A 24,955-nucleotide genomic window follows, 5' to 3' on the forward strand; every position below is an offset into this window, starting at 1 on the left:
TGCTGGTTACTTAGAGATTTAGCATGTCCAGGTTTTGAAAGGCATCCAGTTAAGTTAAGAGTCCAAGTCCTACTCATGCTCCCTGTGTGATTTAGGAACTGAAGTGTCTGCATCACTTCTAAAGGTAAAACTTCAGCCTCACATTGCCCAGGCAGCATTAAAAGGTTTGCCAGCTGAGGTGATCTCCTTCGCATTACAGTCAGAGAAGGAACTCTCCTTGCTCATCCCTATCCATACCCCAGGATCAGGCCCATCACAGGTACATTTCAGAAGGTCTCAGTTGTTTTACTGCTGGCAGGGAAGGAGGAACTTACCTTGAGGTTTTGAAACTGGGAGCACTACAAATCAAGTTGTGCCATTTGCCTGTATAAGATAAAGCACAACAATCCTTCTGAGAGAGATTTTAACTCTTTCTCCCTCAATCCCTGTGGCACCCCGTTCATTTTCACATGGCATCTGATACTGAGGACCCCGAGTCAAAGCAGCCTGAGGTCCCATGATACCCAAGCATGAACCACCTCCTGCTGGGACGTGTGCTGCTGAGCATCCTCATGGGATGCCAGTTGCAGTCCATGAGTGTGTAAAAGGATGCTCTCAGTGCAGAAGGACAGGCTGCTGCTGGGGATGTATGCAGGTGTGGCAGTGTTGTGTCCCCCTGTGTGCATCACTGCATCCCTGCTGCTGGAAATATCCCGCTGCCTGCAGACATCTCCACTCAGACTGCTACAGCCTGTCCTTCCTGCAGTAGCTTCTTTGTGTTATTTCTCATTTCATTGCTTCTTCATTTAAAAGGAAATTAAAATGGGACTTAACACAGCCTTTGGGGCTGGGAGAAGGTTGACACCTGACAGGAGATTTCTAAGCAGCCTGCAGAGCTGCAGAAACCATGTTTGGGAGCACGTTTGACCGTCGGAGACCTGGAGATGCTTTGATCAGTTTTCAAAGCCTTTGGGTAGTTTATGATTCTGGAAAGATTTGATAGTTTGAGCTCCGTTTACTGCCAAGACAGAGGCCTAGATGTGGGATTGGATTAATATTGATCCTATCTCAGCAAATACCAGGCTTTTTTTTCCTTCTCTAAACTGTTATAGATTCATGACAAAAATCAAAGCAGCTGAAAATGAAAGACCCCGTGGGCCACCTTTGCAAATACGCCTTCACCCGACCTTAATCTTCCTCTGATTCAAAGCCCAGTGAAGTCAGTCAAAAGAATTCCACAATGTAAGTGGAAAATGGATGTGGCTCCGCTCCCAAACAAATGCCTACAAACAAACCCCAGTCTGAGCCAATTATGTGCATTAATTGCATGAGAAGAATAGTAGCTAAATATATGCCTACAGAGCCCAGTTCTTTTACAGTTCACATGTGCAGATCGTTTCTCTTATATATCCAACCTAATTGAAATGGCAAAGTGCTCATTCACAGAAGGAGGATGCACAAGGTTTTTACATACCCAATGACAGATGCCAGCAGAAGGAAAATGTAATTCTAAAATGTATTTCAGCAGCAATTTAAGCAGCCTGGCAAAGGTCTTGGAGGTTTCTCTTATTACATTTATCTCAATATAGTGGTGAGTGTAGGAAAGGCTCACTTTCTGGACCAATTATATCAGACATTGTAAATGGGACCATCACAATCAGAAGTAACTTGATTTAATTATTTGCTGGAAACTAGGTGCCTGTTTTTGCATTTTTCAACACAAAAGAATGTGAACTCTAATTGCTAATATTTACATAAAGCCCTGAGGTATAGATCCATTTGTTGAGCAATGGTATGGAAAAGCCTCAATATCCCTGTCACTCAGCAGTGAAACTAAAATAAATGGCAAGTTGTAAACCCTGATTACTTGATGCCATCTTTTCATAGTTACTGTTCAAATCCAGCCTTCCCCATGAAATCCTCTAGTTTTGATTGCAATCACTACCAAGCAAACATCTGGGTATGTCCATACCCATGGAAAAGAAAACTCAGAGCAACCCACGGCAAGAACACAGCACCACTTCCAAAATGCCCCAGCACTAACACACATATTCAATACCTACGAAATCTGCAAACTCCACTGAACCCTCATATTAAAAACATTCAGGCTATTGATAGTGCCAGGCACATACAGATACCTTGATGGAAGAATCATAATCAGACTGATCTGGGTTGGAAAGGACCTTAAAGCTCATCCAGTTCCAACCCCCTGCCATGGGCAGGGCAGGGACACCTTCCACTAGAGCAGCTTGCTCCAAGCCCCAGTTGCTCCAAGCTTCCTTACTGGAAACAAATCTAGATGTTTGCAGGCTTGTGGGATATGCAAAGACCCCCTGTGCACAGACCTCAGACACTGAGATTCCTGCATCCACAGGTGATCCTATTTCCACACTGCTGGCAAACCCCATATAGCTGCAGAGAGAGCCCAATTTTGACATTGTTTGGGGGTTCCCATGCTAACTTTGTAACTAATCTCTCACAATCCCTTAATGAACTGGACAACAGGCACCATAAGGACTGAGAGGGCATCATTTTTGGCACCAGCAGGAGGTTCTATAACTCCGTCCCCAGTATCTGTAAGGGTTCCCCAAGGCACACACCCCTGCCCACAAATGTCCAAAACACCCAGCATCCCAAAGCAACCATTCCCATCCAGCACCAAATTCCCCTCTCTTTCCTGCCCTTAGGGGGGATTAAATGTACCTTTCTGACGCCAGGAGCAGCAGGTACCTGTCAGACTGTGTGGGAGAGAGAAACAGGGACCTCACACAGCAGCACAGAGCTGCTGGTAAGCAACAAGGTGCCAGGGCTATAAATAGCCAGTGCTGGGCTCCTGGCTGGGATGAAGAGCTGCTTTAATATCATGTACAGGGCTACATAAGGACACACTGAACCAGAGGAGATGCTGTTGCTAGTTGACCCTATCCAATTCACTCTCAAAACCAAGGCCACTGCCTCTACAGCTGAGCAAACTCTCTCTCTCCTGCCCTTGCTATATCATTAAGAGCTAAAGTTGTGTATAAAATCAGGATTCCTGACCAAATGTGTTATTTGTATGTTTTAAGGCCCATATTCTTGTTTGTGTTGGTGTAAATCAGAAGCAGAGCCACTAAATTGACCCAGAGTAGTGGGGCAGCACTGATTTACTTCAGCTGCAGATCCTGTACTCTGTAAATTAAAGGGGAATCGAGAGGGCCATAATACACTGTTTATATCTCCATATGGTTAAGCAAAGATGGAAAAAAAGATTAAGGAAAATTTAGGGTTATAAAATTGATTCATGTTGTCCCTATATTTTCAGTTGAGGAAGACATCAAGGGGTTATCAGAATGTTCTTTTTCAAATGGCATTAATTTATTTATTCACTCTACTAATTGGTTGATCAATCATAATAGCGTTTGAGAAAATTGAAAGGGAAATATATTTCCTTATCTAGGGTTTTAGTCTGATGGTTTTATTACAGAGCTTATCCAAAAGCTGTAGAGGGAATGTTCAGGAATACTCAGCTATTAATAGCAGTTTGTTGTTTCTACGGGGGAAATTCAGATGTACACAATTTTACAAAGCATATTTCATCTCATTTGTGAACAGAACCAGGAAAAAATCAAAGTGATTAAAGTTTACTCCTGTCAGAGCATTCAATAGATCAGATTACAGAGATATATATTGCCCAAACTCCCAGATTGTTCTTATTAAAAGTTCAGCTTTATCTTAGAAATAAAAGTATCCAATCTGATAGGACAGCTTTCACAGGAGCCAAGATGGAACTGTGGGCTGATGAAATGCCACAGCTGTGATAAAACCAGACCATATCCCCTAAATTGCCTTGTTCTCCTGCTACGTGCAACAATTTACAGTAGGGTGATGGTTAACATGGGGTGTTTATGCAATGGATTTTATTTCTATGACACCACTTCACTATCATCATAATAATCACGTTTCCTTTATGGTTGCTGGTTTCTATAATGAGCCCGTTTCGTAAAAACATGAACTGATGCTTTTAAGGCAAATTCCTATTTATTGCTTATGAAATTCTGATTATTTCTCCTGCACTGCACTGAAATGCCCAGCACACCCCGTCCTGCAGTGCTGGGCAGGCTCTTTGCAATCACACAGAGTAACGCAGCCGTGAATCAGGCCCGCAATTGCTAGAAAGAAAAGCTTTTCTCTGCTGTAGGCCCAGCCAGTTCTCACCTTCTCCATGTAATTAAGTCGTAATCCTTCATTCTGATATCATCTGTTGTCATGGGGATCTTAATTATAAAAATGAATGGCGGAGAAGTGGGCGAAGACAAAAGTTTCTGCTGAACTTCGTTAATGGCAAAGGGAAGAATATCTGTGGGAATACAACAAATGGGCGATCTTTTAGCACAGTGTATTTTAAAACAAGGATAAGAAGTAGGTGTCGGAGACAGAAGAGACAAATTTGGTGTGAATGTACCCGCGTTTGAGAAAAATGTGTGGAATTCGGTGGTTTAGAACAAGGGTTTCATTGCACCAGTCACACAGCACATTCTGGCGCTGCGTGAGCACAGGCTTTCCCTTCTAAACCTCAGCTGAATCCAGGGATTCACCCCTTGGAAAAACACCCAATTATAAGGGAAAAGTCAGACCATTTTCCAAAGTCTTTATTCTTCCTGCAGAGGGAATGAGGCTGACCCAGCCCAGCTCTCTCAGCCTGGCTCCAGAGCAGAGCTGCTCCAGCCCTTGCAGCATCTCCATGGCCTCCTCAGGCTTCCTCAAGCAGCTCCACATCCCTCTTGTGTTGTGTGTATACACAGTGCCAGTTTGGATACATAGGGAGAGAAAAAACAGCAACAGAGATTTCCAGTTTAATCCCTCTAGCTATTCTCTTCAATACAACATTGGCTCTTAGGGTGTGAGTGTTGCCCTTTGGAGCAGACTAAGGGCAATCCCGTGCTCGCCCATGGCCACCGATCCTGGGGGCAGCTCCCATGCATTCCCTTGGAATCGAAATCTCTTCCTGGCTCTGTCGAGAGGGTTCCCAGGTTTCCTGACAGCCATCAGGGCGTGCCAGCCCCCCGCTGCTTTTTCATTTCAATAAATGAGGAAGTTGGGGCTAAATTAACACTCCAGCGGAGGTAATAGGGCCCGGCTCAGCAGCTGCCGTGATGTATGCAAATTGCAGCTTCACACATTAGGAGCTGGATGCTGCTTAATTTGTCGTTCTTTCGGTCTTTCACATGAAAGAGCCTCCATCAAATTCAGGGGGTCTTAAAGTAAAGAAAAAGGGCAAAAGAAAGCCCTCGAAGTCAACTACTCACCAGGGCTTCTAACTGTACCTACAGCCTTTCTGCTGGGGCTTGCCTCCTGCTGCCCTGATAATCAGTTATTACTGAGTTATTCTGCACTGCCAGATGCTTTTAGGCAAAATATTCCCTGATTTCCAATGAACAGACAGCCTGATCAAGGATGTACTGCTGGCCCTTTGGTATAAAGAGGAACCTGATGTTTTTGCAGCGGTGCCACAATCCAGGAGCTCAACATCCACCGGTATTTTTCTCTGCAAATGAAACTGTCCCAGTGTGAAGCTACCTGGGGTACCTGTCAGTGAATCAGACAGAAGGAATGGGCTGATAGAAGAGCATTTCTATTCCTTTTAGATCAGTAGAGATGGGAATGGAGATGCAGAGAAGCATGGAACAGATGGGATTTACGGAGAGGTTGTTCTGTACATTAGTTTTGGTGCTTTTTAATCTAAGAAAATGATGGTTATAACTGTGTTAGGGTCAAAAAGATTTCTAAATGGGCACCAAAAGTGAAACTCAGGAAGGAAAGTACGTACCCACTTGCGGAACTTGGGGCCATTATGGTCACAGAAAGCAGAAACAACTGATGTTTCTCACAGTATGTGTTGTGAGAAGAAGGAAAATATCAGAAACATTGTAAATTGGATTTTAGCTGGCTCAGAGATGCTGCAGACACAGGATATAAGGCTTAAGAAATGCTTGAAACTCACCTGTTTTTTTTTCCAGGCTTTATTCAGAAAGGCAGATATTTCATTCTAAAAGAAATCCCATTCAAATGATTTGGCGTTTGCCCATTTCCTTTTGCTTTCCTGACTTACACAGTCGGTCCTTAAGAGATATTGCTGCAGGTCTTTGAATACCTTTGGAGGAGATGCTCTTTCCTCCACTCTGGTCACCAGTTCCTCCCTGCTCAGTTCCTGCTCTTGGATGTCATCTTCTTCGCCTTCACTTACTCCTTTCCTTAGCTAGGGATACGTTGCTGACCCCCAGCCTGCTGTTAGCAAAGAAACAACAGGAACTTGCCCTGTCTCACCATTATTTGGCTGCATGTGTTGAAACGAACCGTCACATGAAAGTGCAAGATAAAGAACCACAATGAACTTGTGGCAAGAAACACTCAGGCTATAACCAGAATGCAGTGTCTGAGAGTGATGCCCAATTCCCAACCAGCCCCGGGCTGGTTTCCACCTCCCGGAGTTCACCTGCGAGGGACCTCATGAGTTAGTTGCCCATAAACAAGCAGCTGATTTTGTTCACACCTTGCAGAGTGGTTTATTCTGGAGCAGCAGCACATCATAGGAAATGAACGGAATGAGGATTCCCCCCAAAAGATAAAGTTTCTTCTACCTCTGTTCACAAAAGAAGGATGAAATGCAGTATCTTCCAAGTTCCACCCCATGTGGCAATCTTCCAAACCTCTTTCCATATGTTCCTAAGCGTTGAAAGCCCAAATGTTCCATATCTCGCTGCCAAATTCTCTGGCTCGATCCCAATGGCTCTTTCAATACATTTGGGTATTGTCTAGTGGGGAAAAAAAACCACTTCAGATTGATAATTCAAAATATATTTGATCATCAGGGAGATATGAATGGCCACAGGGCGCTGTGCTGAATGAATCGATCACACTCACAAAGCAGCACCAGGATATCGTTCTGATCCTACTGAAGCTGCCCCAGAAATCCTTGTTTGCTGCAGAACATATTGCTGAAGAGATCAGAAGCTGGGGGCAGAGGTGGAGGCAGATGAGCCATGGTGAGGGTGGCGAGACATTGGAACAGGTTGCCTGAGAAGTTGTGGCCCGCAGTATTCAGGACCAGGTTGGACGGGGCTTGGAGCAAGCTGCTCTAGTGGAAGGTGTCCCTGCCCACAGCAGGGGTTGGAACCGGATGAGCTTTAAGGTCCCTTCCAACTCAAACCAGGCTAGGATTCTGTGATGATGATTCTATGGCATCGTGGGTTCAGTCTGGGGTATGTGTCCAAACTGGGCTGCAGGGGGAAGTTTTGGACTCATGCAGACCTTGTAGGATTGGTTTCATCTTTGTCTCATTTCAGAATGAGCCCCAAAATTCAATGCCTAGGAGTTTATCCTTGTTTTAAACCAAAGCATGGATGCTGCTGTAACCCCATCCCATTTAAACCATTTAACCGTTTAAAAAGTTACTGTAACTCCAGAGAAAATTCAGGAATGTACTAGGAAAAGCCAACAAGTAACAATAATAAACATATTCTGGTATCAAAGCATAGTACAGTGAACTGGGAGGTTCCTACGAGTTCAGGAAGCCCCACCAATGGGTCTGTAACAGGAACCTGACCCAACGTTACCAGCCCACAGCAACTGCAGATGCTCTTGACTCCAAAGCCCAAACCAAACCACAGATACCTTCACTACATGAGAACCCACGACTGTAGCCAAGATATAATAGATATCTTGTGTTGGAGGAACAGGATGAGAGTTGTGGCTGAGCTCTCAGACGCAGTAACTTTTGATGTTATTAACAGCACATGCTGCTAATTCACCATGAGATCAAATACAAAGGGTGCTGATGGACTTGAGGATTGAAGCTGTCCATCTCCAAAGTACATGAGGCTCTGGTAACAATCCTTTGTTGTCCTGAGATATATAGCGTTGTCATCTTGCAGAGGAAATACTTTGCATAGGGATGCTTTGCCCCCCTTTTCACCACAGCGCTCCTCATTTCTCATCCCCCTTCTCCAAGTATGCTTCTAGGCTAATTAATACAAGCATTAATTCAGGCTAGGAGGAAAAGCAGCGAATGCTTCCCTGCACCACAAGGGATAAAGGAAATTGCAGCAAATATTGTAAAAGTTAAATAACTGAGAGGGAACAATCATGCAAACAGTAATGAACGTGATGCTCGGTTCAGAGTAGGTCACATGTGAATTCATAGCATCAAGGAGCAACACTGAGCACAAATGAGCCTTAATTTTGTTGGGCATTTGGTGCCACGACAATATATATACAGGATATATATATATATATATACCATAACACTTAGTTTTCCTCCAACATGCATTCTGCACTAGGGATATTCTTTATTTTCTCTGGTACTCCTCCTGCTTTACATCAGTGTGAGCAAGAGCAGAATCAGGCCTCCAGTTAAATAACTAATGCAGCTGTTTTGCTGATCCAGCTTCCTGGCTGGGAATGAATCCAGTCAGCTGTGTATAACAAACCCCCGTAATAGAGATTTCAAAGATTTCATACATTAATGTCTTTTTCCTTAATATTTGCAGAGTTATTTTTCTTACAGAATCTGTTAGGCAGATGTTAGGAAGTAATTACTGTACGTGAATCAGAGAGAAAATGCACATCTCGCCCTGAACATGTGTGAGCGGACCGAGGAAGAAACCAAAGATACATGAGAGAAAAGCTAAAACACATCTGAGCAGAAGCTGCCAGGTTATAGCGGTTATAGGGAACAAATGGCACAAGACAAGCTCTTCCGATGGGCTGTGCATTCATTCTGTATTCAAACCAATGAGCCTGCTACCTTTTCTAGCAGCAGCAGAGTTGTACTCACCATTCATGGGTAGAAGATGAAGTTAGCCCTGGCTGGGCAGGTATAGTTTCCATCAACATCTAAGAGTCCTCCAGGCAATGCCATCAGTAACCAGTGTGGTGGACACAACTAAACGGTTGCGACATGCTCTGATATCCCAAAGCATCCTTAAATCATGGCATGTATACCTGTAAAGAGGACTGATCATATGAGTTAAAACTCTTGCCTCTCTGTGCAGAATGATTGTGATTTTTATATATAAACCCAACCAATCTTGAATTGATGGTGGCAGCAGGAATAACATCCAGGAGATTAGGATAGAAAGCAAAACTGTAGGGAAAATTCTGCTCTGAAGAATGTAGCTATCTGGGCTGTGCTTTTGCCCAGGACACAATATTCCCTACAGCTGGAAATCTGGGTAGTCTTTAACGACTGGAAAAGTTACTGCTTTGGTTGTTTGCAGTGCTCTGATGATAGATTTCCAGATGAGATGAGTTAGCAATGGTATAATTGGGTAAATAAGATCAGTAGCATTAGGAACGGATTCTGCCCTCAGCTTGCCTCCTGCATTGAGCCCTACTTTTCCCTGTCCTGATTTCCCTGTCTAAAACAAAATCTTTACTTTCTAAAGTTCTTTGAAATCTGATGTTGCAAATATAAAATCAGCATTAAATGAAATATCCCAGTAAGTAGTAACAGAAATACTGTGTGGCTCTTACAGCATTTTCCACCACAAGCAGTTAATGCATAGATGAGATTGGTATAATTACCTTTGCGTAGCACTGTGGCTGAACCAACTGAGGCCAAACCAGGAAATGATTCACCTGTGCCATGAAAGCTCCCTTCAGACGCCTTTTAGGGCTTCCAGATTGGGCTGAGTTTCACCCACGAAATCAGTTTCATTCAAAACCTAAATTGCACATCAGTAACTGTGGCCTCTAAAATCCCATCTTGGCGTTTATGAACCTCTACACGGTATAAAAAGAAATGTGACAGAAGGAGTCTTTACAATTACAAAGCAGCCAGAGTGTTTAATATTTCAAGTCTAAATTACAACGTAAACCCTCGTTTTGAGAAGCGCTGTGAAAGCATCGGGGTTGGGTGCATTTTAGAGCAGCATTTGTCATGAAAAAGAGAGCTCGAACAGTCGGGTTGCCAAGGCAGAAACAAGCACCACAGACACGTTTTACCCTTATGGGGATTCATCAAGGTTGTGCAGTGCAGCTGTTGTCTTAGGAAAAGAAAGTAGCAGCCCCTGGCTGGAAGAAACAGGAACATAATTATGTTATGATGAGCTGGAAAACATGCAAAGAAAAATTGGGATGCAAAGGATGATAAATGATGCTTTGTCGATTGCAAAGCAGCAAGAAAACTGGGCTGCACGATAATAACTCTTCTCCAGTCAATGCTTCCAGTTTGGCCACCAAAATAAAGCACCACTCTCACCATGATGGAATAGCTCTATCTTTTGGCTGTATTATTCAGTCCTGGTACAGTGATGCTGAGTTTGTAAAGTAGATTATGCAGTCATCTTTAGTATTAGAAATGAGAAAATGAATGGTAAGGGACTTCTCATAATTAAGACCATAATTCCATGAGGAGAAAATGTATAATGTTGTCTTATTTGGATTTTTATGCATATTAAATTTCAAAGCTTAGAACCTTTGCCTTTAAGAAGCCTTTTACTTACATTTTCCATCATTAAAACCCTGTTTCTACCGTGGTGACCAGCATTTCATGAACAGTAATATGGTTACATGTAGTCATCCAGCATTAAAATAGGAAATGCCATACCATAACAGACTCGTTATCTGTCTGTCCTCACAGTGACAAGGACAGGATTTCCCTTCCAGTGCTGCAGCCATGTGCCTGTCTGGGGTACAAACCACCAAAGTTTATTCTCGTGATGTGAGTGATTCCAGAGGGAAAATTGGACTAATTATATTCCAGCACAGGAAACTTTTATTTAGAAACCAATACTGGGCAGCAGAGATAAAAAGGGACAAGTGGCTATAGAAAACCTTCTCGTGATAAAGGGGAAAACGGCTAAAAATTGACAATAACCCCGGAGAAAGGGAATTTGGCAGGGATGGGCTGTGCCCTCTAGTGCCAGAGACCTGCAGTGCACACAAAGCGAGGGCAGAGGTTCCAGCTTTCATTTTGATTCCCCACCTTTGGAGGATGCCTTTTCTACGTTTCACACTAAGCGTGCCTCAAAATCAGGCCTTAAGAGTCTTGTGGGGTTTGTAATTACAACACACAAATGAACCTCTAAACAAAACATGTGTTGCTTCTGCAATGCAAACCAAGCAGCTCTCAAATTAGCAGCTATGTAGGATGGATCATCTCCTATACAGCAGTTTAAAGGACTGAAACCTATATTCAAGGAGTGTATTTTTAAGGGTGTATTTTTGGTCCTGTCGAATAAGGAGCACAGGCAAGATACTAATCACTTCACTCATACAGCTACCGACTGCAGTCACCGCTTTGTGAGGGACTTCTAATGACAGCATGACTTGCAGAATTCTTATTACCTATAAAAAATCAGCACTATATTTACCTCTAATTATTTACATGTTAAAACCACTTTATTAGCTGACTGCAGTTTGCATCCAGGGGTATTAAACCACTTGTAGCTTAATCTAATAATCCTATTCCCAGCCATTAGGGGAAGTGATGGGCAATAAGTCAGTGGAAGCCTGCACACAGTTTCTGTGGCACTCGGGTACCCCTGTGCTAACCCTTCATCCTTTCTCCATTTCACTTGGCACAGTTGTGAAGAGGTGCATGAGCCTGCAGAATTGCAGACCAATGTCAAGTAGTTATAATTTCTCTTTACATTGTTAAGTTTAACCTGATGAGTAAGATATTGTCCTTTACCATTTTCTTCCTCAATCAGGTTTTGCCTAACACTGAGTTTAGTTTTTGGCTGCAGGACATTAAATAGGTATTTTACAGGAAAACAGAAGCTGTTCATCCCAGCCCCCGCTCCTGCCTCATCCCTGTGCATGGCTTATTCAGGAACACCAACAGCAAAGGCAGATTACACAAATAAGTAAGGCTGAATGATTTGATTCTGGCTAGGGATAAATAAATGAGTACAATAGCCAAAGAGAAGGGCAGATCCAAAATAACGACTCTAAACTGACAGATCAGCAGCATTGGCTGCTTTGCTTTCCACTTGGTTTTAATTCTTCCTCTTCATGCTTCATCTCCCATTGTTTCCCATGTGCTCCCACTTGCACTGTCGGTTGCTCTCTCCAGCTGCTCCCTGACTACTGTAACTGCCAGCTTTTTTCTGCTGGAGCAGATTCTTCCATAGCCACACACCTCGGAGAGGATTTATTGTTGTATCCTCCTACCCTGCTATTTCTCCCCCTTCTCCTTGTCAGCAGAAGTGCTCTTTGTGGTTCTGGTGAGCAGAACCCCAAGCAGTTTAATGCCCACACCCCATCCAACCCCCTTCTCAAACCAAAATCCTCCTTTGCAGCTCAAGAGCATGGCATCATCAGCCAGAGCAGAGGGATCTCAGGCAGTCTGTTTGTATGCCAACAGGATATGATCCATTAAAAATCCATTTTGTGAATGAAAGCCTAATGACAAAGAAAATCCTATACGATTCCTTACCCCACCATCAGAATCACGCCAGCCCACTCTGCTGTCTCCCACCCATCCTACTCTCCCCCTTCTCTCTAGCCCATTCCCTCTCTTCCCTTGCTGTGATAACAAATTTTCACCCCATGCATTTTTTTTCTGTCATTCCAGGGATTTATTTTTTTCCCTAAAATTTGCCTTATTTGAGAGTGTAATCCCTTTATCTATACTCCTGTGGATACACTGGGTGCCAATGGAGACGCTCAAACTAAGCAGGGCTCAGCCTTTAATAAAGCAAACCCCTTTTTCCCTAGCAGGCTTAAGCAATTACTGAGTCAGTGTAAAGATTCACCAAGTCTAATTCTGGTTTCTATTAAGAAGCTGATTTAGCTTAAAGTGTATTTCCAAACCCTATTCCACTCCACCAACACAAGAGAAGATGTTAGAGTCTCATTAATACTGCATGCTGAGACACCCCTTTGATTTCTCCTGAGGAGCAAGTTGGCAATAATTGCTCTCCTAAGCCTGGTGTATTCTTTGCATATCAGCTAGGTGAGTTCTTCAGCCCCAGTACACTTCTCTCAGGTGGCTTTTCATTCACGCCTCAAATTCCATCCAATAATAAGGTAGCCACTCACTCAGCAGCTACTTCTCATTCATTTTTATGATGGCATCACAAGGGAGGATGTACTGCCTGGAGAAGGAATGTCCTCACATTCCTGGGGTCTCAGGGAAGCTGGAGAGACAGGAAGGAGGGGTTGTTTGATGCCCGACTCCTGTTCAGTGGTGGGAATCTGGGCCACAGGCTGGACCACAGTGCTGCTGCCTCCAATATTAACTACATAGAGGTTAGCAGGGTATCAAGGGAGTTATATATCTGGGCTGACCAGGGCAGGCTCCCCAAGACAGGATCTCACCCTCATGTCCCAGCAAAGGTCATTTGCTTTGAGATGCTATTTTTATCCCGAACGTTAGGAAGAGATTTTTCCTGGACTCCCCCCACCTCCCTGTGGCCCTGGGAACTCTGATATTCCCAGCACCGCAGTGGGAGAGGCGCCTGCTCCTGGCATCAGGTTTCAGGGATTCATGGATGGCTGTAGGGAACCAGTGAAGTGCTCCTGGCAGATAAACTGCGAGCAGGGGAAGAGGCTTCTTTCCTTCTTCCTTTTCCTCTTAATCCTGTTATTATCTGATCTGTATCCTTTAATAAATAAATGTGCCCTTGCTTCTTCCAACCCTGATAGCTACTGATAGCTCTTTAATTCTGGCTCTGGCTACTGATAGCTCTTTAATTCCACCCACTGCGTGTAGACAGTAACTGGCCTGGCAGCGAATTGTACAGCTCCCAGGGCTCTGATGAAGACCCCATCTGACCCCAATCTCACTCATTATAAACAACCATAAATGTTGGGTTTGGTTTTTTTTTTTCTAATAGTAGTGGTTGCAGAACATGTAATTTTGCTTTTGCTCTTTATAACTTACCTGTCCACAGGGGGTTCATTTCATATAAATGACACTGAAAGAGGAAAAAATCTGGGTTTGATTTCCTTTTTATATGGATTATCTCGAGGTTTTTGCATTTATTGGTATTATTATTAGTATACTTGCATTTCCTCAGCCTTTGTTCCCAGGGTTGGACTCAGTGAGCAATTGCTTAGCTTTAAAACAGTACTGTTAATAGCTGCCTCTTCTTAAAAAGGCTGGAGACCTCGAAGTAGATGCTGGCATGTAGAAACTGACATTTATAATATTATCCTGGTGAAATGTAAAAGGTCTGAATCTGTGCCTTTAAAATAAACAGCTTAAAAGTGCTCAATAAATGCTAAGCTCTTACTGGTATGAAGTGACATAACCCAGTGTTGGGATGCCTTAGGGCTTGGAGCTATTTTAGCTCTGAGGAACCTTGCTGTGACAATTTTTATGAGCAAGTATCGTGTACCACCAAACAGACCTCAAGTTACACAGTGGCAGCCTATGTGGTGCATGTATCTCTGGTGATGAGGCGCACTATCAGATTAGGGGTGTATAAATTATATACTGTGTTTATACATTGCCTTTCCCATGAAGGAGGGTGCAGAGCAAGGGCCCTGGGGGCTCCTCTGAACTATCTCCCTGGCTCAGTCTTTCCTTGGGTGTCTAAATGCAGGCAGCGGGGTTTGGAGCCACAAAGAGGGGCTGGGGATGGGGAAATCCTCTCTGTATTCAGCCCACAGAAGCCGTCCCCGCTCCGGGGGTCACTCGTGGCAGCCCCAGCCCTGCTGCCCCCGGCAGGAGCCTTTCAGACCCCCCCGCGGCCGGGCAGCCCCGCACTACCGCTGCCGCGGGGATGGGGACGGCTCGGGAGGTGGGGTTGCTCCGCGGGGCCAGAGGACAGCGGCGGCACCGCCCGCCCATCATCCATCCTCCATCCTTCCTTCGGATGCGGTGCAGCCGCCCCGCTCCGGTCCCAGCCCCGCGGGGAGGATGCGTGTGCGGGGCTTTGCGACCTGCGATCGCGTCGGTGCCTGGATCCCTCCTCCTCTTCTTCCTCCTCCTCCTCGTCCCCTCCCTCCCTCCCTCCCTCCCTCCCCGCCCGGCAGCGCGGTGCCGGGGCAGTCGCTCACACACGAGATGGCTCCGCAGCAGGGATCGCGTTGAGAAAACAGGTCTCCCCCTCCCTGCCCGGCCTCCCCCCGCCGCCGCGGCCTCCGAACTGTAAGTGGCAGGAAGGAAGTAAAAGTTGCAAACAACCTGCAGCGGCAGGAACTTTGTGAGCGGCTCCGCTGCGTGTGCTCAAGGTGCCTTTGATGGGCGGGCAGCAGCTTCTGGTTAGTGGACCGCAGCTTCCCCACTCAGCCCTCCCTCTCTCCCACCCTTCCCAGCCTCCCCTCCCACCACCGCCCCTCCAGCCCCCGCACGCGATTTGGTGGAGAAGGGAGGCAAAAAAAGAGAGGGAAAGAAAAGTGATGAACACGAAGGGGTGAATAACCCCAAAGAGCGGGGAGAGGAGCTGCGGGCAGCCCCGGGGCCGCCCGGGAGACCCCGACCCCAAGGCACCCACCCGGGACCGACCCGCGGGCGCTGCGCGGCTGGCGGAGTGCGAGCGCGCCTCCGTAAGCGAGATGCGAAAAGGCTTCTGCTGTGCTTGTGCCTGACTTGCGATGCCGGCTCCTCACTAGAATGCAAACCTTCGCACAGGATGAAAGCAGGTTTGTCGCGAATCCTCCTGGAAACGCCGCGTTCCCCCACCGCCGCCACCTTCCTGTCGGAGATGTCAGAGGAGATCTTAATGATGACACGGTGGGAGATGCCTCTGCTGCGTACCCGCCGCTGGGCTTTGGAGACGTTGAGGCAGAGATAAATCTTTCATGCAGCTGTCTTTTCAGCTCTGTGGCTGCTGCTGCACAATCCGCACTTGATTGCAGCTCCAATATTCTTTTTAGGAGCCGTTTGACAAAATGATGCAAAATAAACACAGATGGGAGAAGTGGGGGAGAGAAAGCTCTAATGAAGTAGCGATGGTGGATTGATTTTCCCTCCTTTCCCCCCCCCCGCCCTCCTCCCAAAATGTGAGGCTTTTCTGGACACAAAATGCTACATTGCTGTTTTAAAGCTGTACAATTTTGGGGGGCTTTTTGGTTGGGGCTTTGGAGGGAGACTCCCATCAGTCGTGCTTGCCTTGCTGGCTGACTTTCAATGTCTGTGGCTGCCAAGCCCGTCGGCTCTTCCTTGCCTTCACCCGGTTTAAAGCATGTCTTGTCTCTTCCAACACCGTGCAGGTCACTCTGCCAGAATGCCAGAGGAAAGTTCGCCAAAGCGGAGTCCTCAAAACATCCCGTACAAGGACCTGCCCCACATCGTCAATGCTGATGGGCAGCATCTCTTCTGCAGGTATTGGAAGCCAGCAGCAACTCCCAGGTGAGCACTTCCAAGCAAATGTCCTTCTTTACCATCAGTAAATAAGACTCTGTCGGTGTAGTTGTTATGTATGGCTCGACTGGTGTTGCAGGGCTGCGTGCACGGAGCCTTACAGAGCCACCAAGGGATTCCTCTCATCTGCGAGAGCCCTTAGTGTAAAGATTGTCTTCTCCAAACCTCTGCTCGCCCGAGTCAGCCTTACAGATGTCAACCATGGAGCTGCTGTCACTTCATGCCCAGCTGCCTTGGCTGGCAGCTCAGTGTGCTGCCGAGTGCCCCACGCAGGTGGCTGATGCCTTTCAGCAATAAACTGCCTTCACATTAATGGCCCAGGCAATCCGGGAGGGATGGGATGCAGGCTCAGGGGTGGATGTCTCCTCCTTCGGACTTTCTCAGTGCGAACGTGTTACACATCAGCACTTGATTTCAGTTTCAGCTGTAGTAGCTGTAATGTCAGGGCAACAGGCAGAATACGGGTTGACAGCATTGATTTTGGCTGCTGTTTGCTTTGGGGGTTAATTATTTATAGTTAGTAAATGACTTAGGGAGCTCTTACACAGGCAACTGATTTCAAAACTGACCTCAGTGCTAATCACAGGGAAGGAACCAGATAGAAAGCTGTTACAGTAAAGGGATTATTTAAATGACACCACCATTAGAGAAATTTCTCTATGCTGATTGTGTGCTCATTACGCTGTGCTGCAGCCAGCCACCTCTGTTCCTCCCATCGTTATGATCTTCTTTCTCCCAGTGCCTGCTGGCTTGGCACGTATTTACGCTACCACTAGTTATGTAGGGAGCTACTTCATAAAAATGGGGATATTGTTTTATTGCTCTCTTTTTCTGCAAGCCAACAGGAAGAGCTGTGTGGATTTTATAGAGCTGGGCAACAGTCACAGGAAAAAGTTGTTCAAGCTGTAGCAGGGAGGTAAATTTTCTCCTTGATCACCCAACAGGTTAAACATCATCCTGTGTCTAAATGACCCTGCAATCGTGCCAAGAGAGGGATATGGGTCCAAGTGAGCTGGCCTTGGGGTTTACGCCTACCAGACTAAGAGGCAATGGGACTAACACAGAGCTGGGAGGTGGGCAAGCACCGAAATACCTGTCCCCATGGGGAGGACAGTGCACTGATTGGGCTGTAGGACACAAGTCTTAGTCTGCAGGGCATTTTATAGCTGCTTCTACTCCCTGCCTTTCAGACAGAAGGAGGAAAGGTTTTGGCAGTGATGCTTTGCATGGTCTTGTGCCAACCGGAATATTTCCTCTAGAGAACTAAAAAAAGAGCTATCAACCCAAGGTTCTGCAGGGAAACCAGGCTGCCTGGTATTCTAATGCTAATTAATCACTGGCTGCCCACAACGGTTCTTTGCCCAGTTGTGGAATTGCTTTCTTCTTTCACATTTGATTTCTTAACAAATCAGTAGTGAGTGGAGGCGTCTTTGATCCAGAAAGGAAAGGATGGGGAAGAGCTGAGAGTTAAAACTTGGTGCCTAAGTCCTGTGGGTAAATGTGGGGGCTCTGTGCACCAAGCAGTTAGCTGGGAGTGAGCTCACCCTGGGTTTGTGACAGCAGCAGTGCATGGACTCCGTGCTGCTCATTTACAAGTGCTTCCTAAGTGCCTGTGTGTGTGTTTGTGTATAGGAGGGGCAGAGTGTTTATTATTAGCTCTTTTTGCATTGTTATGTATGAGAGAGATGCTAAGAGCCTGAATAACAAGTTAGTGCCTGGATCCTGCAATCAGGAATGCTCTTGAAGTGCTTTGATAGACGAACCCGAAATACATTTGTCTCTTTCTTCCCTCTTGCTTTTCCTGCTTTGGATGCAGGAGCTCAGCAACTTTCACCTCGTCTGAAATGTGCAGCAAGAGTGATGTATATATATATAGGGAGAGAAAGAGAGACATCTCAGGGGACTTTCACAGGCCTGTTACCATTTATTTCAAATACCGAAGGCGATTCTTTCAATCTCCTAACTCAATTGTTGATTCAGCTTGAAACCTTAGCGCTAATGAATGATGCTATAACAGTCAAACAGTGGGATCATTCATTGATCCATTCTGTATCTAATCCCAGTCAGGGCACAGAAATACCTCTTCACTGTAGGTGCCCAAATGTTATTGCTTACTTGTCTCCTGTTAGAACAGAACTTACCATCCTCGACCCCTGCCCCAGGGAGGGGAAAAAACAGGATATCTGCCACAGGAAAAATGAAGAAGTAGCCCTGGCCTGGGGTTGAAGAGCAAACAATGGCTGGGGAGGCTCTGAGAATGGGGCTGACCAACAGACATCACCCCTCAGAGCTGGGACTTCTCTTTTATCGCCCCGAATAGACCCACAAGGGTGGGTAAAGGCTGTGGCACTGACCCATGGTGGGGGGTGAAGGCTGGGGCACTGACCCATAGGGATGGGTGATGACCGTGGCACCAGACCCACAGGGATGGGTGAAGGCTGTGGCACCAACCCACAGGGATGGGTATGTGCTGTATGTGCTGGAGCATTTCCAGTTTTATCTTTTCTGAACAATTGGTCAGGAAGATGAGGAATTTCGTGAGGCTCTTTTGCTCCGTGCTCACAAATATCCAGGCTCTGATGCTGTGTGGGGTTGATCTGACTGATCAGCCCATGCTGGTGCACATATGGAAGCTTTGTTGTAAGTGCCACAGAGGCCAAGGTTGTCCTGCGAGTGAAAGGCACCTATTGTGAGTTCCTCAGCAGGGTCTGCTTTGTTTCCAAGAGGGATTTAGGTGATTGCTTCACAGGAAGCTGACACACAAAGGCACTCAGATGTCATGATGATTAGATGGGGTAGATAGAGTAGGTAGTAATGCGACTAAGGAAGGAGGGCGTCAGTATTTTCCACTTGTTTTTCCAGTGGGAACTGAATCCCAACAGCAGAGCTGGGGACTGGGTATCTTCTATTGCTGTCTGCTGGCAGCAGTGCAGGTGAGACTCCCCTTGCCAGCAGCCCTGCAAGCTGCCCGCCTTGTTGAGCCAGTTTCATCTTGAGATGTAATTTGTTGGTCCTGTTGGATGCAGCAGGGAAGGAAGAGCAGTGAGTTCTGGTTTGTGTGTTGTGCCAACAGCAGGGTTTGTAGAGCATCAGAACAGGTAACGGGCACTGATTGCGCACTGGTGAGCGTCGAGCTGAAGATCTGGGCATTTTCAGTCCCTGTAATGTTGTTAGGAGGAGGTAAATCTTTGGTACCAAATCAGACTGATCTCATGCCTATAGCCAATGTCCCAGTAGCCAAGGAAAACCTACTTAATGGGAAAGCAGTCTTTGTGTAAACAAGAACAGCTCCTTGTGAGGTTAAAACCTCTGCTAACACCCTGAGTGGTCTGACCCAAAATATGAGGTAACGGGAGGTGAGGAATTAGGAAACCATTGCTCTATTTCCAGCTCTCAGACAAAGCTGCTAAGAATAGAGGTGGGATGAGGAAGGGGAAGGAAAGTTGGGAGGAGAAGTCAAGACATTTCCTTTGAGGCCCCTCAAGGGCCTGGAGAAGTTCAGAGACAACCTTCTTTTCTTCTCTGTTCCGTAGCCCCATAGCCTTTCTGGATGCTTCAGCTCTTCCTGGCTCTGCCTAGATAAGCACAAACTGCTTGTTCGGGGGCACTTTCAGCCCTTCTGCTCGACCTCAGTTAAACCCAGTGAGATTTATTGACCCAAAGTAGTTTATTCCAAAGGTGCTAATAGCCTGCAGCCACCACTGACTTCAGATAAAGTGATGCTCAGCTCTCCCTGTAGGTCAGCCACTCTAGGCTGGACACTTGAAGCTTGAGACACTTGTAGAGGATGCTTTTGAAGACGTGGGTTCCAGACATCCTTGTATCTGAGCTTCCTTGTCTATCATACAGAAATCATTACCCAGCTAGGTAGCATGAAGCTTGTGTGTCTCCATGCAGTGGTCTCTAGGTGTAGTTAGATGATTTCAACTGGAGTGGTCTGCCTGAGGAAGCTGCCAAGACATGTGTGGGTCACACATGTGTTCCTGGTTAATCATTAATGTGCACTACAACGGGTTGGCTCAACTTCAGACATCACGGTGTAAGTGAACAGAGCTGCAATTGTGTGGGCAAACAGTGGCTTTGGAGGGGTTCTTTCTGTTCTCCACCTGACAAGTGTGATTAAAAATACAACATTCACCAAGCAAAAAGCTTTTCTATTCACTTCTTACCTTTGTTTTACTCTGAAGGATGCCTGTCATTCCTTCTGACTTGTTAGCAGTGAAAGGCCAAGCCAAGAAGGAGAAAACATATTTCTTTCTCCCCCAAGGACTTTGCAGAACTGCCCGTGGTGCAGAAATGCAAACTGCCTTTACGTTTGACCTGGCCCTTCAATCGTGGATATTGCTTGCTGATTCTGGCACCTCCATTGCCAGCATTTCCATGGCAGCTCCAGGAGAACAGCACAGCTCCCAGCGGGAGCAGATGACAAAGTGGAATTTGACTTCCAGCCCCTTCCAAAATGCAGAAGTAAATAAAGAAATGAACCAAAGTGAAGTCAAAGCAAAGGGAATCAAGCCACTAATTATAACATCTTTAATTACAGCGTGGGGTGTTCATCTCTAGGAACACTTAAAGGAGTTTCTAACCCAGTGTGTCTCTTGAAGAACACTTTTGGCTTGTGCTAATGAGGTCAACTCCAACCTAACGCCCAGGAGCAGAGATTTATGTGGTGGGAAGTGACTTATGTCAGCACCGTTTGTGGTAGGATGAACCCAGCTCCTGTGTGTGTGTCTGGTCACATCGTACCCAGTGCAAAGGGGAACAATGGTCATTGTCAGTCTGACACCCCAGGCTTTGCTTGTGTTGCTATTGCCCCTCAGTTTCTAAAGCCCCTCTTCTATTCATCAGCGTGTATGCGTTCCTGTGACGCCCTGTTCTCTTTGCTCCGTGTGACTGCCTTGTTCACTGTGAACGGGGCATCCTTTTGTGATTTCTTATGCATTTCCAGAGGATGGGCAAATTAGCAAACCAGCTTCACACAAGAGGAGCGCTGACAGGCAGGAGAGCAGCTTTGGTTCTTGCTGAAGGTACTTCCAACAGGCTTTTTTAGGAGGATTATTTTTATTCAGTCCCCACAGGAATGTGCAGCAGAAGCAAATCTGCCTTTTATTCCACAGAACCCAGGGAAAAAGGCAGATAACAAAGGGCACTTGTAATTAAACTGTCATTGCCTTGTTAAGACCAGCTCCTGAGCACAGTGCACAACTTGGTGGCATTGGTGTGTGGGGACAAGGTGGCTGTAGGAGCTGTGAATCTCAAAAGCAGTAAAATTTCATCCTGGTGCTGAGGCAGCAGGAGGTAAAATCAGTGCTGGTTCTCAGTGTGCCCCCTGATGAGCTCCTGGAAGCAGTGCTGTGCAACACGGTCAATAGCAAAGGTACAAACAGGAGGAAAAAAGAAAAATGGTCTTGAGGTTGTGTTGGAAAACTCCAATGTGGGTCCTGTTTCTGCCACAGACTGAAGGTGAAGCAAACCTTGCTTCCCTCATGGAAATAGTTCATTCGCTTTTGATGGGATTACAAGTGTGCTGCCTTCGCACCATGACCTGATGGATCCCCAGGCTGGATGCTCAGCAGTTAGAGCCCTGCCTGTTCCTCCAGGTCTCTTTATCTTGAGCCCTGCTCTCCTCTCAGACCCTGGCACTTCAGTTTTCTTCAGCTGCTGAGACTGGGAGCACTCTGAAGCAGTTATTTGCTGATGGTGACACGAGAGCAGACAAACTCATCAACCTTATCAGGTTCCAGCTGCAGGAGCACGTCACTGCAGCAGCACAAGAACCGTGCAGGTCTAGTCAAAATAATGAAACCAGCTGCACACAGCTCCTTGCCTCAATCCCTTTGACACTCCTGAACGTTCCTTGGGAGCACACAGCAGCTCCTTTAGATCACCGTGAATGCATCTACAAGGGTTGGCTGGTAGAGTTGTCCTGGCGAGAAGAGGGCCATTTGCTAGATGCAACTGCCTGTGTTTCCTTGCAAGTTCCCTTCAAGCTGCTGTGGCTTTGTGCTCTTCAGAGCCAGGGCAAGCATCTGATCTCTTTGTTCTTCTAGGGAAATTGCATTGTTCTAAGAGCTGTCCCTGCAGACGCATTTGGCTGAGCTGCCTTCCCTAGGTTCAGGCGTGCCATTGTCCTGATGTGCTTCCACTTGAATGGAAGCCATCGATATTTTGAACCTCCTATTGTCCCTTATCCAAGAGATGTGACACAACCCTGATAGCAAATGGCTGATTCTCCTAAGTATCCAAGGAGATAGTACTGCATCCTGCCCAGGAGAGTCCTTAAGATACTCTTAGGCAGGTCCTTTACCTCATCACACCCCAGTTATATCCTTAGCTGTACCCAAACATCCCTGCCCTCTACTTTTCCAGGACAGACATTCTGACGCTGTATCAGTTCTGTTAACCTATAGGAAGGAAATTAGCAGCACCAAGTAAAGGTTTCAGACATCATTAAAACTGTATCTCTCCTAGGGTTTTTTCTTGCAGGCCAATAGCACTTTACCTATATTAACTGGAAGAAAAATACCAATCCCAAATACCAACCTTGGGCTAGTCCCAGCCATAAACATCTTCTACAGCAACCAGGTCAGTGGGTGGTGGTGTCAGGAAGGCATTAGTGCTGACCAGCCTCACTGAGCAGGAGAGGGGATGGGTAATCACTTGGGGATGTGTTTGTTTCTCCTAGATGGGTGCAGTATGTTTGTGTCCAAAGGGATTCATTACTTTTGCAGTAGCAGCCATGTAGCTGTTTTCAATGTCCCAAGACTTTGAGTAACACCAAACTTCAGGAGTACTTCCACTGGAATGAAGGAGATTCCCCTTCTGCATTACAAGCACTTGCTCTCCAGCCAGGAGCTATCTTCATTCTGTTTCAATGATGGGAACCCCTGAATGCTGCCATAAAAAGGGATGGCAAAGGCATCTTGCTAGACCTAGAAAATTAGTGTCAGGAAACAGAATAAAGAAGTCAGTGAGGAGCAGAGAACAGGTAAAACACATGGTCGGGACGATCATTAGGCAGTGACTCAGTGAGCGGTGATTTACAGAATCAGACCCTTAACTTCTCTATGCTTCTGTTTCCTCACCTAAAATTAGAATCATAGAACCATAGAATAGTTAAGGTTGGAAAGGACCTTAAGATTATCCAGTTCCAAGCCCCCTGCCATGGCCAGGGACACCTCACACTAAACCATGTCACCCAAGGCCTCATCCAACCTGGCCTTGAACACCACCAGGGATGGAGCATTCACAACCTCCCTGGGCAACCCATTCCAGTGCCTCACCACCCTTACATAAAGAATTTCCTCCTTATATCCAATCTAAACTTCCCCTGTTTAAGTTTGAACCCGTTACCCCTTGTCCTGTCACTCCAGTCCCTAATGAATAGTCCCTCCCCAGGATCCCTATAGGCCCCCTTCAGATACTGGAAGGCTGCTATGAGGTCTCCACGCAGCCTTCTCTTCTCCAGGCTGAACAGCCCCAGCTTTCTCAGCCTGTCTTCATACGGTATAATTGGGTGTAACCAAAATTGGGTGTAACCAAATTGGGTGTAACCAAATTGGGTGTAACGATCCAGGCAAGTGGTGTAAACTGGGTCTGGAGTCCCTAGATGAAAGCTGTCAGAAGAAGAGAGTTGTTCCCTGAGGTTTTGGTGGCTGAAGAGTGCTCGATGTTTGAAACTGAAACCTAAACTGAAAGTGTAGCTGTTCTCTGCTGTTCAGCTACAAGCGAATGGGCTCAGCAGCAAGAATTGAATGGGCTCAGCAGCAATCTGTTCAAGGAAAGAAAACACAGAGAGAGGGAAAAAGGAAACAGAATATTGACAACTGGGCTAAAGCCAAACATTCAGCCGTAACAGTGCAGTAATCATTTGCTCCAGTGTTGTCTATAGATGGGGAAGGAGAAAACACACAAACTGCCATAGATGTGGTAGGCAAGGAGGAGCAGTGCTGTTTGCCAGCCATGTCCCTGACCGGTGATAAAAAGGGCTTGTTCCATATGCTTTCTTTCTGCCTTGTTCAGGCTTGAAGCTTGCGGAGCAAGGGAACAAAGCTTCAATCTTGGCCCTTTCCCTAGATCCAGCGGTGGCAGCAGGTTTGCTGGTTCCCCAGCTGGCAATGGGAGCTTCTTTTTATGATGCTCCAACACCATCTTTTTACCTTTATTTCTCAAACCCATCTCAGGGAGGTTTCAAATCTAGCTGTCAACTGCCAGGACTCCGCAGTGGCACAACTCACTGGGCTCAATGAATGAGGAGTGATGGGGAAGCAGCAAGTAATTAAATTGCTGAAGAGATAACCTCCAGCTGACTGAACGGTTGGGCTTTTTCTTCATGTTTCTCAATTTTGTGGCAGAGCTCGTCTGCAGTATTTGGAGTATTAAAACCTGTATGCTGAGCAGCATTCATAATCTCCTTTTATTAAAAGGATATTGGAGCGATCAGCATTCAGTCATCCTCTGCCCCTCCACAAATGAGTTTAGCTGGGAAGCGCTGAGCATCTCGACGCAGCTGTCCTGAAGAGCACAGAGCATCTTCTCTGGTGTTATCGGCTGCCCACAGGGTCATGAGGACACAAAGCTGTTTAAAAGTGGACTGTTTCTTTCCAGGTTCCCTGTGGCCCCATGCGTGCAGCACAGGGCTGGAGCTCAGAACCCGTAGTAGTGTTTTGACTGTTGTTAACC

The 24,955-nt window shown here is 46.2% G+C and overlaps 2 protein-coding genes and 1 long non-coding RNA gene across 6 annotated transcripts in view; 1 reads left to right on the top strand and 2 right to left on the bottom strand.

Annotated features, from left to right (window-relative positions):
- Nucleotides 1-2,909, bottom strand: part of KBTBD12 (kelch repeat and BTB domain containing 12) — a 32,941-nt gene extending 30,032 nt beyond the window's left edge. The window contains exon 1 of the mRNA XM_062636783.1: nt 2,683-2,909. The gene's annotated coding sequence lies outside the window, so the exon portion shown is untranslated. The remainder of the gene's footprint in view (nt 1-2,682) is intronic.
- MGLL (monoglyceride lipase) overlaps nt 1-24,955 on the top strand; it is an 83,125-nt gene that overhangs the window by 18,096 nt on the left and 40,074 nt on the right. The window contains exons 1-2 of one of the 4 annotated variants that reach the window (XM_062636825.1): nt 14,944-15,058; nt 16,123-16,261. In XM_062636825.1, the coding sequence (XP_062492809.1) occupies nt 16,137-16,261 (125 nt within the window). In that variant the 5' untranslated portion in view covers nt 14,944-15,058; nt 16,123-16,136. Of the gene's footprint in view, nt 1-14,943; nt 15,172-15,222; nt 15,553-16,122; nt 16,262-24,955 lie in introns of those variants that run through there. The other 3 variants (XM_062636816.1, XM_062636814.1, XM_062636808.1) reach the window with 3 other exon arrangements.
- On the bottom strand, nt 11,161-15,057 carry LOC134173120 (uncharacterized). Its single transcript, XR_009968137.1, has 2 exons — nt 14,968-15,057; nt 11,161-13,100 (listed from the first exon to the last, which is right to left on the bottom strand). It is a non-coding gene; the product is annotated as an uncharacterized LOC134173120 (long non-coding RNA).

The sequence above is a fragment of the Pezoporus occidentalis genome, unplaced genomic scaffold (assembly GCF_034315485.1).
Source record: "Pezoporus occidentalis ecotype Australia unplaced genomic scaffold, CSIRO_AGI_Poc_V1 ctg114, whole genome shotgun sequence".
Taxonomy (NCBI): Eukaryota; Metazoa; Chordata; class Aves; order Psittaciformes; family Psittacidae; genus Pezoporus; species Pezoporus occidentalis.